Source organism: Chroicocephalus ridibundus, chromosome 7, assembly GCF_963924245.1.
Source record: "Chroicocephalus ridibundus chromosome 7, bChrRid1.1, whole genome shotgun sequence".
Classification (NCBI taxonomy): Eukaryota; Metazoa; Chordata; class Aves; order Charadriiformes; family Laridae; genus Chroicocephalus; species Chroicocephalus ridibundus.
Genome location: NC_086290.1, coordinates 24,355,929 through 24,368,867, shown reverse-complemented (window position 1 = coordinate 24,368,867; position 12,939 = coordinate 24,355,929). Strand labels below are relative to the sequence as shown.

Here is a 12,939-nt window from a genome sequence, read left to right as displayed (position 1 = left end):
TTTAAATGACTGGGGTTAAAAGAATCAGACAGCATCTTTTTTGTTGTGTATCTCTACATCTCCGGCAAAGTCAGAAGTCTGCCCGTACCTGAATCTGAAGTGGGTGAATCATTAGTTTCATCAGCATCTCCTGATCTGGCAAGATGGTATCCAGATCTAGTTCTTGGCATTTGACTGCCTAGAAACAAAAGCAAGCACACGCTGTACTGAACAATCACACTCAACAGGGAATTTGCATCTTCCGTGCGACTAAAACACGTGCTTACCTTACTTAAAAACATGGCAAAGTAACGATGCAGTGGCAAATGAAAAGTAACTTGGTTAGGGGCTGGCTGAAAGTAAAATAAAGATATTTTAATATCATATATTAAAAAAACCCACCCACCTAGAAGTGTCTTTGTCACAACCACCAAGACCAGTATTTTGTATGTCTTCATTTGATGGACTTACTTTCCACTAACCTAGAATTACCTCATCCCTCTGCACTTTCTGATGATTCAGAAATTTCCCTTATTCAGCCCGTAGTTAATCTCTTACTAAGCTAATGACACTCGGAACTGATTGAGAGTATTACTTGCTAAGGTAGCAAAGCTGCTGCCCACTACCATAGCAGAAGAGGACTTCTGTCTGGCCATTGCTTCAGCTCTTCATTCAGCAGAACGGTAATATGTCAACGCCACTGCTTTTAAGACTCACACAGCTTAAGTCTGCACCAGCAAATCTAAGTCATTAGGACTCTACAATTAAAGGACCCTAAGACATAACATTGCAACTATTAACTACTAAATCTAATTTCAGATAGGCAACCCTTTTTCAGTCAGTACCTAGAATTATGATTGAAGTTAAGGGGAGGAGATAAGTGTATCACCTTTGAAGTTTAACCAGATTTTCACAGTAGTTTGCTAGAATTCATTAAGGATACTTACTTCATCTACAAAATTGATAGCATCAAACCAGTCCTGGAGCGCTTCAAGGCAGTATCTGACAACATTTCGTGTGTATTCCTGTGTTTCCTGCAGTAAGAGAAACCAGTGTACTACATGAGCCAAAACATTTTTAAATAAAAGTGTCACTGCTTTCCTACTACAAATGAATATGACTATTTCAATACAGTACATGAGCTATGCCCTCATCATATGGAAAACAGAAAGTATTAGGATGGTTTCATTGCTACTTTAAAAGATGACCATTTCAATGAGAATTACGGCACCTTTAGAGGAGTCAGCTGGTCCTAGTGCCTACTGTTGTTTAACTTATCCGTTTATTTTTAACCAAAAATTTAGAGGTGTATGCATAAAAAAAGTCCTTCCATGCAATCAAAAGGAATGGCTAATGTTCTGTAAGTTTTATCTACTGAAATGTCCTTATAGTTTGCTAACACGACACACATGAAATGCAATGATAATACAATACTGCAGAGATTTTAACAATAAGCAAATCCTGTTATGATTGTATGATATAACTCTGGAACAATGCCCTAAAACTAAAATATATTTCAGATTAAATCATGTACTTCAAGACTAGATCTGTACATTGCCCTCCAGGAGAGAAGCGGTGATGTGCAAGAAGGGAAGGCAGGAGGGGAGTGAAACCAAATTGCTCTCCGATCGGCAGACCTTACAAAGCCTCATTTCTTACTGACTTTTCCTTTAATCTTCCCTTCCCCCTGAACACAGACTCCAGACCTGCCTCAGACTCTTAGGATATCTATGACACACTTCTTGTGCAAAAGCCAGCAACACTTTGGCCAGCCAGAAGCTGTGCAAGTGCCGACTGGCTCAGTCAGACACCAAAGCCAAAAAGAGAGGAGTGCTTCAAAAAGCCAGAAGTTGTAATTCAGTTTTCAAAAGCTAATACAGACTCATGAAGCAACATCTTCATAATGTATCAGTATAACTTAAATCACGGAAAGGCTTTTGCAACCGCCTGGTTTAAACTGTTTTAAAAATGCGTGGTATCTCACACATGTTTTTTCAGTGCACAGTTCAATTCAGGTATTACTGTCTCATGAATGCTATTATGTATCTTAATAGGCTAATTTCAAACATAAGTATTTATTTCATAAAAAAATAACCATAAATGAACAATAAGAAGTTTTTTCACACGTTAAGTATTCCTATAAGCTGATAGATTCAATTTTTATTATAACAATACAATTTACAGTCTAGCACATAGTAACGAATCTTTGCTCTAGTTTGGAGACCATGAGATATCAGAAACTAAGAGGCTTTCACCTCAGGTTGTTAGTTAAACACCACAGAAACATAAATTACTCCAACCCCCATCATAACAAAGTATCTCTTTGCAGACACAATCAACGTTATAATCACATTAGGAACAACTTACGTATCTCTTTCCTACTGAAAAAAAGGCAGAATGACTCAGAGACATTTATCAAGTTCTTCATCGGATTAGAAGTTATTCCATATGGAATGACTGTACACATCCTGAACTTGTAGTCCCAGTTTTGGAGACAATAAATTAGGTACAAGCATGAATTCTATACTCACTATACACAGAACCCACACTGATCACAGTTTTATATATTTCATAAACAAAGATGGCAAAACCCAAGACTTTTTAAACACAAAACGGAGAAACATTTCAGACTTGAGAACTCCAGAAAAAAATCATTATTAAAACTAAGAATAATGTCAGAGAAACGTTAGTCTTACCCTAACTTTGCAGTGTGATAGAAGACCCCACATTGGCTGGGCACAGGCTTCTAGCTCAGCAGCAAAGGCAGCATAGTATGTCTGCGATTCAAACTCCACATGCTCATTTAATTCTCGCTTATTTAAATTCATACCTTCAAAGATTTAAGCAGAGTTATACAACCAAATATTTAACTAGGGCTAAGTGGAACGCAGTATTTTTAGTGTTATGCATTCACACACTATTAAAATAAAACCCCAAACTGTAACAATCTATCTTATCTAGCTGCAGAATAACAGATAAAATATGAGAACAAGCATCAAAGTTTGAACAGAAATAGACCAGAAGAGAACAATAGCTCTAGACTGGCTACTAACTGCAGTCCTTGCTGTTCAGCTGACGTTAACATGGCTGGCAGCCTTTCTACTTTGAACATCAGATTTGGATGGAAAATATCTGGTCCTCTTTCTAGGCAGAGAATTTATCAATATTATCAATATGGAAAAGTTCATGATTTTTAAATATTTTTTTTAATAATTAAAAAGTTTCTTCACGGCAACACTTAGAAGAAGATTCAGATTTATCAGATTAATCTAGCCAATACTTAAATTGAGAACTTCACCAGTAAAATGTTTCTAGCACAAGTTATGATTTGTACTTTAACTACAGCCTTAGAATTCCAGCACCACGAACCTCAGTCGACTGTGATGCAATTGCTCTTTAACTAGTCCACACAAGACAAAGATCCATTAGATCATTTTCAAATCTACCTGTCTTCTAGAATATAGTGTTTCCTTCCAGGAATGCAGACTTATGAGAATACTAACGAATACACATATATTTTTACATATAGCAGTGTAAGGATTTGCTACTGCACACATTAAGCTGTCTCAACATCCTTATATCAGTACTGATTATAAAAGTCACATACCTTGAAAGAATGATACAAAATTCATCCATGTAACCAAAAGACCATGATCTTCCAAAAATTTCTTTGCCACACTTTGGTGCGAAAGTATGTTTATAAAATCACTAACCAGGGGCCAGTAAGTATTATTCTTCAGTAGCGCTTCCCCACAATTCACCACAACATGTAAACTATTTTCTTCATCTGGATTTAAAAAAAAAGAAAGAAAAAAAATTTTTTTTCCTTCTTGTTGTCATTTTTAAATAAAGTTACAAGATAATGCAAAAGTACCAATTAGGATTTACTGTAATGTTGCGATCACACATAGAGAAAACTGCAGAAAAGAAGAACGGTTATTTTGTGGTACCTGAGGTGGTTTTCGCATCATGGACACATCAACATAGATCCCACTCTAGCAGGAAACACACATATTTTGAACATTATCGCAACCTTTGAAAAGCAGTGCATTAGTAAAACCATCGCGGCTATGCCTTTTTTGAATACTCTCAAGAAGTATAAAAAGACCAAACAATACAATTCCCATTACGAACACGTGAAATCGATTTTGAACTTGACACACTTCCAGCGAGCAAGCTACCTTACAGCACGCGAACAGGAATCTGGTCAGGAAAACCTACACCTGCATGTTCAGCCTTGAGGACAGCAGAGAAAAGCATTTCCACTCTGAAACTGGGACAGAGAGAGGGTTTAGACAGCTTTCCTGAGGCTAGGGTAGGAGAAGGTTCCCAAAAAAGGGGGAGAAGAAATTGGGGTGTGTGTGTGTGTGTGTGTGTGTGTGTGTAGAAGTCTCCTCCCTGAATCATGGAAGTCCATCCTCCACAGCTTTATTAGATTTTCATAAGAGGGACCCCTGGAAAGACTAGACGGGAAAGAGGATTGGTCCCAGATTCACAATCCAAGGGAAATGATTTCCAGCACCCATCTGTCAGCTGCCATTCTATTTCAAGCAAACAGAAGAAAGAAAATCTTGCATCTGACAATCAGCCTTGGGGATGGCTCTTGCCCAGATCAAATGTACTGAAGGACCCTTGTAGTTACCCTTTAGACAATGAAGGGTCATAAGCAGTATGGTACAGCCACAGCTAAAACCACACTGTTAAGAGATTTCAGTCTCCGGCTGATGAGGCACATCTGCATCTGGAGTGGTTCCCTTTATATGTACACTTTTTGCCTCCCCTTTGTTGTAACTACTGAAAAAAATACTTTTTTTTTTTTTTTTTTTTAGTCTGAGGTTGTTTATTTTGTTGGTTTTCTAACTTGAAGTCATAAAATATTTTGATCTTGACAAGTTTTACTTCCCAAGAACACCGCGCAGTCAGAAAAATGAACCAGATTTCACCCTGAAAAATATGCTGTTTGAGTTGCACACAACTATGAACAGATATCGTCTTGTTACTATAAGGTAATATAGAGCTCTGTTTCTTAAGACTGATTCCTATCTATTACACTGAAGCACTGGAAGGAACAGGAAGCCAGAAGCGCTGGGTGCATCTTCTAAAACTTCTCTGCCACAGTTGATCCAATACTTTTTTATTTCTCTCTTATCTGGTACATCTGCAAAGAAAGGAAACTGGGTCTTGTTGCTCAGTTGCTTGGTTCCCATGTGCTCACACAGCCCATCCAAGAACAGGATCACATCTCAGTTGGCTCTGCCTGAACCTGCTGAAGGAGGACTTTGCAAAGAGACAACAGTTACACGTTGCTGATTCTCTGCCCTGGTACAGATTAGACAAATCCAGGTTATTTCAAATCAGCAGGGGTGTCACCTCTTACTCAGAGTGCTCTACAAGCCAGGGTTAATGTAAGGTCAGTCAAAGGAAGAGAGTTTTTTGGCTTTTTTAAAGGATGAACCATTACCAAAACTTTTTCCTTGGGGTATAAATTCTTCTCCCATGAAGAGTTCAGTAGAAGGAATGCACTGATAGAGATGATAAAAGTCTTTAAGAGCATAGGGACATATATCTTCCTAGGGAGCCAGTTTTATCATCTGCACCCGTATTTCACCTCTTCATCCTTCCACACCACATGTGAGAGAGGGAAGCTGAACTAGTAACACTTCCGAAGTGATATCAACACAGCTCCTAGATCAACTCTGTTTCAGGAACGCAGTTTGTCACTTGGCATTCACAAATACCCTTAATGAACTGTATACTTTTAACAGGTGCCAGTTGTCCAAAAGACAGGCTCTGTGAACAGTACAAATTAAACGTGCCTTAGCAGATACCCTTCCTGCTCCATGTTCTCCTCTCCAACGTGTTTTCTCCGTCTATCTATTGCCTGGATTTGTAAACTTAGTCTCATTTGGATACTAAATGACCTACTTGTTTGTACTAGCTCCACGAACGAATTCTTCTCAATTTATCTCAACAGCACAGACTTCTGACAGACTTCTCACTGCTTCCAGCATCATAAGAGATACCTTGAACCAAACACATGATAGAAGCCCACAGAACTGCCAAAGAAGGCCAATGAGAATATGAGGGGAAAAAAACCAATGAAATATTTTATTAATTTTTTTCTGTCCATTTACTGCATGCCCAACCCTTCATATATACAGCAGTGAGGCAGAAATGTTGTGAAAACACTGAAAAGCAGCAGACAGATTCCATAATGGAGCCTTAGCTGAGAGAAATCACTGGTGCTTGGAAAGGAGACAGGTAACTTCATGTCTTGGGATACCTGCTCCGGGGGTAAGTCTATATCTGACGTTATTTAACTAACCAGATCCAGCTTACTTAATTAATTACCAGGAAGTTTCTTCAGAGAATGTCTAATCACTGGCACGGCCTTTTTCTCTTTAGCTGCAAATTCGGATCCACTACAGCACTTTACCACCATGCTAGCAACATCCCATACTGACCAACAGTAGAATTCAGAAGATGCTTAAAAGCACTTTTAAATTTAAATTCCACCAATATGGCATTAGTTTAGCAGAAGTCACTTGATATAAAAACCGCTAAAGATTCAACATTTTTCTTTGAATACTGTACAGCAACTTATGTAGGGCAACAGAAAAATTTCTTATGTTGAAGGGCAGCTGAATGAGTGCGCTCTTTAGAGCGACAGGACTGAGGATTTCCCGTTCCAGTACAGTCATTCTGTATTAGGCTCTAACTAGAGGGGACTCAGAGACAAAGGATACTTCATTCAGACAAGAAAAATTACAATTTCTTGCAGAAGTTTATGGTACTTATTTGGCAGCAGGAGGCAGCCTACCTAGAGAGTATTTTCAAATTCAAACTAGGATAAAGAGGGCTGAGAGGCCTGTGGTCTGTTAGGTACATGAAAGCATGAAAAGCTGAAGTCAGCAAGATTTTGTTGTGCCACCATTTTCAGATAAGGACAGGTGAAAAAAGGAGGGTAGAAACAGGACAGCTGTTTTCACTAGAAAAGTTACACACCGTACACCAGTTCAAATTCAAATTGCCACTCTGCCAAGCAAAAGCTTGATCAAATGATTATATTTACAAAGTATTAAATCATTCTCCTCTAATTATATCAAGCTCTATTAAGGCAATCACAGGTGAGAAAAATTAAAACAATTTAAAATACTTCAAATAGCTTGTGAAATACTTCAAAAATATTTTTAAAGGTAAAGGCTTCAATTTGCATCTATAATTTCTCATTCAAATGAGCTTCACAAATAGCGTATATGCACTTTACCCAACAAATGAAATACCTGCAAGATAATACCCTGTATTCTAAATTATGTAACATTCCTACAAAAGAAAACCCTACAAACCAAAGGACAGAACATCAGTGTCAGTCTTGATAACTATCTTTATAGGAAATTTTGAGACTCAGCCTCTGCCATATATTGCTAGAGCCTGTGCATTTTTGGGAAGGGGTTGCGGGTTGGATCGACTACCAAAGAACGAGATTAAATTTCCTCTATAATCAATTTATTATCCGTGGAAACAGACAAACAAACAAACAAATCAACTTACCTTGCAATTCACTTTTAATAAGGCAACTTTCCATCATATATAACAGCACAGTGACCATAATATCCAGCAGCTGACATTCTTCTGTTACTTGGCGTGCTAGTTCTTCATTGCTGAACAACTGAACACTGATATGCACAATTCTATTAGACATTGTGTCTGATTCATGGCTTTTCTTCAGCGTTTTCATAATAAAAGCATAATGCTGAACAAAAGTTTTCGTAAAAGCAATCTGCAAATTATCAAGAAATTTTGACATTAACAAACACAATACCAAAAGTACAGCTTGCTTTCATTGTAAAATATTCTTTTCCAAAAGTACCATCAACATATCCTAGGAAACACCAGTTGCGATGACAAAGCAAAATTTATGGTCTAAGTACCCCATGTCTAGTTTCTAGAAACAGTCCACATGAAAAGAGACCTATATATAGAGAGGGGTAACTTATGCCTCCAATTTTATTACCTTACACCAAAAAATATGATCTTCTCACTCTATACCTTCCACACTAAAAAAATACAAACCCAGAAATGTTGCAACAAGGAATATAAGGTCTCAGAATAGCTGTGAAAGCGTTAAAGTTCTAATAATGAATTTATCATAAATTTTTTACATACTAAAACAGGGAATAATGTCCTGAAATTATATGCTATGAACAATGAGATCAGTGCTGCCTAATAAAGCTGCCTTAACTTATCACTTGCATTTGCCTATCCATGGAGTAAGGTTTTCGTTCATCTGTCAAGGATGATATTTCAGCATTGAATTTCATCTGCTATCATAACATCCTATATTTTATTAATAAATCTTCAGTGCTTTCTCCTAAAGTCATCAGCAAGTTTTGCTGCTCTTCACACAAGCGCTTTTTTTTAAACCAAATTGATATTTAAATGTATCGATACATATACATGTACATCTTAGTACAATTTCTTGTCCCACTCCATTAGCCTCAAATTGCACTGTAAACCAACCTTCTGCACTGCATATACATGTGTGCTATCTGCCAGCTTCGAAATCACGTCTCACTTAGTACTTTCAGTTCTGAATTAACACCATCTGGACTTCCTTGGCTTAATAAGAAGAGATAATACAAGCTGTGTAGTGATGAAAATTTTCAGCTCAAAGTCTAAAATCCCCTGTCTATTCCTTCTGGAAGTATTAATCTTTCATAAGCATAAAATTACAAATTTTAAAACCATCCTCAGGCAGCAGTGTTTTCACCAGACTGCATACAAATCACTACTTCATTTCACCTGCCTCAGACTCGGTACTCCCATATTTTTGTTATAGAACTACCATGTTATTCTCATTTAGAAAATATTTCCAAAAATAGCATTGATGCCATAACGCTGCTGTTGGGCACAAAGGCTGCCCTTCTTCCAGCAAATATCCTCAAAAATAAGATTGCTTGTGCAAAAAACATGGACCAGGGCGGAGGTGGGGAAGTCACTGCAGTAAACACTACAGCACTGCTTAACTTGCCCTCCTTTAGCTGGTTCACAATGATGGAGACCTCTATAATAATTGAAAGTGTCTTCTCTATACAGCACCCAGCACAATGGTAATTGTTTTCAGCTAAAGCCTCTTCAGAACAATGTATTTGCAATACTTGCGCAGAGTTTAATACAATATCATTCTGGTATTCCAAGGCAGAACAACCTATCATGTAATTTTCTTTAAATTAAAGCTTGATACAACCTTAATCACTGTCAATGGCACTTCTAACAAACATCAAGATGTTTACACTATTAACGTTAAGCCTCAGGCACAAGTGATGCACCTGATATTTTAAGAAGTCAGTATATTAATGCTGCTAGTACAAAAAGTATACTTTATTTATATGTTACTTCTTCACATTGTATTCCGTTTAAATAGGATTCTCAAGTTCTGTGATGTAGGAACTACATTTCACTTGTTTTACACTAAGTTGACTGCAAAAACATGGTCCTCCTCTAAGGATTAATTTTGGATTATTTATTTATTTATTTTAAATCAGCATACATCAAAACTTTTTGTGCCTCACCCATATATGATAATGGATTTCTGAAAGTACCGTAGATTTGCTATCAATATAGCGTAATGATAGAGATTCTGTAATACACTCAAATAAAGAAAAGACATCAGCTTTACTCCTACGTTCACTTGGAAGTTAAAACAAACAAACAGAATCCATTCCAATTTTGAAAGGAAGAAACTAAACTAATTTTCAGAAGCTAAAATGCTGAAATACTGTGGTAAACTGCTGTCCGTATATAAAAACAACCACAGTTGGTCAAATCAGTCCATCCAGCTCAGTGGCCCAAGCTGTATACACAACTACGGAAAAATATAGACTGGAGCAAGAATGCCGATATTGACATAACACATCTTTCCAAATATTACTCATACTTCCAAAGACTTCCAACCATTTGCAAGAACTGGCTTCCTAAGACAGACATGTTTTGTGTATATTTAATTACCTTCACTGACTTACTCTCTATGATCTTGTGCAGCTTCTAAATTTCTAGCCTATGCAAAAACAAAGTTGATTTCTGCATCTGGCCTTTCCTTCTTGGTGGCCACTCAACAATCTCAGAAGTTTTAGGAGCCTAACATCAACCCCACGTTTCAGTGAGAACTTGCACCTCCCATGTTTCTGTTTTCAATGCAAAGAAAAGGATAGTTCTGCCAGGTGAAAGCTTTGCTAAAATTAAGTTTCCACTAGAAAACCTGTTCTACAGAATTTGTAGAGTAGCATATCCAGGGGTTAGTGAATTCCTATCGCTCTAATAACTGCTTCAACGTTCACCATGGGAGGCGTCTGACAAGGCACAGCATTTCTGATAATTATCTTTGTTGATTCGTTATCTCTACCAGATGCTTTTGCATTTCTTTACTTCCAGTACTTCAGACTTCAGGAAGGCTCTGCTCTTCGATGATTTACACTCCTCCAAAGGCTTCCTCTTTATTGCCAGCCCCTTCTTTGCCTTCTCCTTGGTCACACGAAGGTCACTCCTATTTCTCTGGCCCTTTTTTTTTTTTCTCTTGCAGAAACCTTGTTCATGCCGTGACACCTCTAATTTCTTGGAAGCTCCAGTAAATTTCTCTTCTGTCTTCTTCACTTGTAAGTCTTCCAAGCTTCCAATGTCAGAGTGTGCTGGAAGGGATGCCTCAGGCACAAATGCTGTAAGGCAAAGACCACACTGTTTGTTGTGCTGTCTCTCTGATATGCAAAAGGAGGAAGAGGGGGGGAAGAGCTAGTTAACCCAGGGTTTTAGCCCACCCCCTTCAACACCTCTTTTCAATACTGGGAATCCTAAAGAAGAACTTTGCACTGATTTATTTTTAAGTAGGAAAACAACAGAGATTACTGGTGGCTCACTGACTGCTGCATAGGGCATGGTGGATTCAGTCAGTTCTACTACATTTATGCTGGAAGTCAGAGATTTCAACAATTCCAGAGCACACACAGATAGCCAGCTCCACGCTGTGTCTGGCTAGCTCACTCCATTTATCAGAAAACCAACCTAGCAGAATTCTGCTGATTTAATGAGCTAAATCAGCTCACAAAGAATCAGACAAATTGCACAACAGAAGAGACGGAAAAAATTAAGACAGCACATGTGGTGTAGATGGGATGAGAGAAAGTAGCAGAAAGCTGAGAGATCACTTGTAACAGGTTATATCTTCACAGGTGTTCCTACTGTTTGAGAATGCCACATGATTGAAAAACAAACAAGCTTTTCCTTCATAAAAGCTAAACAGAAGCTTGAAAGATAAAACATTCTTCTAATTCATCCCAAAATGGTATGTTCTCTCTGTACACATGTAAAAGGCAGAGCCACTCCTCACAATTTAGGCACAATCCTCATAGATACTTTCAAATTCATGCATCATCGACACAGTTTTGCAACAAAGCACAGGTACCTTGGGTAGAAATCGCGTTACTGCCTCCCTGGTATTGCTGTGTGATACATTTCCTGCTCTGAGTTTCCCTACTACTGAAAAATACCTTTTAGACAGTCACAGCAATTAAAATAAACACATATTCTAAAAGATGTCAAGTACTTATAGGATTTGTGCTAGTAATAAAGTTTGTACATAGGAATTAACTGTTTAATCAAACATAATGTTAAATTGGTAACAAAAAATAATAAAAATGCTTAAATAATCCTTTCATCTAAGCATACACTACTGGTAGGTGGAAGATGGGCTGTTTCCAGACAAAGGTGGCAGCTGGTAGAGAAACCAAACATACCGTAGTCTCCATTGCAAGTACATAGTGAAGAAATACTATGAACACAGTGAAGAAAGCCACTGAGGACTGTGGCTTGTTGTTGAAGGAAAATAGATCCCATGATCTTTACCTTAAAAAGGTAAACATAGCTATACTTACCAGATTCCTCCACATACTGCTAGCACTTGGATGTTTTTACAGGAAGCAGTTTAGCCGGCAATGGATCAGGGGAACTGGATGTCCATATGGGGCTTGTCTATATCAAGAAGAATTCAAGCTTCATGGCAAGCGATCATCAGTGAAGAAGTCCTCGTGTATTAGCTGAATCTGAGACCAAGATGAATCTATGCTGGCATCCCAAATCAAAACGCTGTCTTGACATGGACAGAGTATTGCTGAAAGCCCGTATCTTATTTTTTTTCTTCCTTGTAAGTTATTTTCACGTCCTTTGCTTTGATACAGGCAGGTTTTAAGGGGGCATGAATACAGGGCTGTCCCATTATAAACAGACATTTTTGACGAAATCTGCACGCTTGGACTTCAGGATTTCTTGATCTTTGCCTCCCAGCAGGGATTGAGAAGGTCCAAAATATTTGCATGGCTCAAAGGTATGACATGATCAGAGCAAAATGTTAAGCCTGATTACTATGTATACTTGGTCTTGGAGCACGTAGAACAAACAACCAAACCTGGCCGTACACCAAGATTTAAAACGGGAAGATGACATCCAGTCTCCATGACTCCAGGCAAGGAGACGCTTGGTACGGACAACTGCAAAACTCTGTGAAGAAACAGCTGTACGGTTGCCAAAATCACCTAGGGCATAGCTGCAGCAAGACCACTCACACTGTAATGGCCTATATGGAGAAAGCGCTGCCTACCACAACAGTCACAAAAGGAATGAAGTCACTGCAATTATTTGCCAGTCGTACCACACTAAAGAATCATTTAGTGCTCATCCACATCTTTTAACTGATAAACATCCAACTTATAAAATAAAACAAAACAAAATTCAACACGTGCAAATATGCACTAACAGCCAAAAAGGAGAAAAGCAAACCATGCGAACAAAATTAATACTGCTGCTCCAGAATTATCTATCTTGTTTTGCCCACATCTCTCTTCAAATACTATACACTTTAGACCTTCTAACCAAATACTCAAAACAATGTAAACGATCTGCATTATTGTACTG

At 38.0% G+C, this 12,939-nt stretch overlaps 1 protein-coding gene across 6 annotated transcripts in view; it reads right to left on the bottom strand.

Moving 5' to 3' along the window:
• Positions 1-12,939, bottom strand: part of UBR3 (ubiquitin protein ligase E3 component n-recognin 3) — a 114,151-nt gene that overhangs the window by 75,017 nt on the left and 26,195 nt on the right. For all 6 annotated transcript variants that reach the window (XM_063340279.1, XM_063340280.1, XM_063340281.1 and 3 more), the window contains 6 exons: positions 7,531-7,759; positions 3,587-3,766; positions 2,676-2,809; positions 927-1,013; positions 267-332; positions 89-178 (listed from right to left, as the gene is read on the bottom strand). In XM_063340279.1, the coding sequence (XP_063196349.1) occupies positions 89-178; positions 267-332; positions 927-1,013; positions 2,676-2,809; positions 3,587-3,766; positions 7,531-7,759 (786 nt within the window). The remainder of the gene's footprint in view (positions 1-88; positions 179-266; positions 333-926; positions 1,014-2,675; positions 2,810-3,586; positions 3,767-7,530; positions 7,760-12,939) is intronic.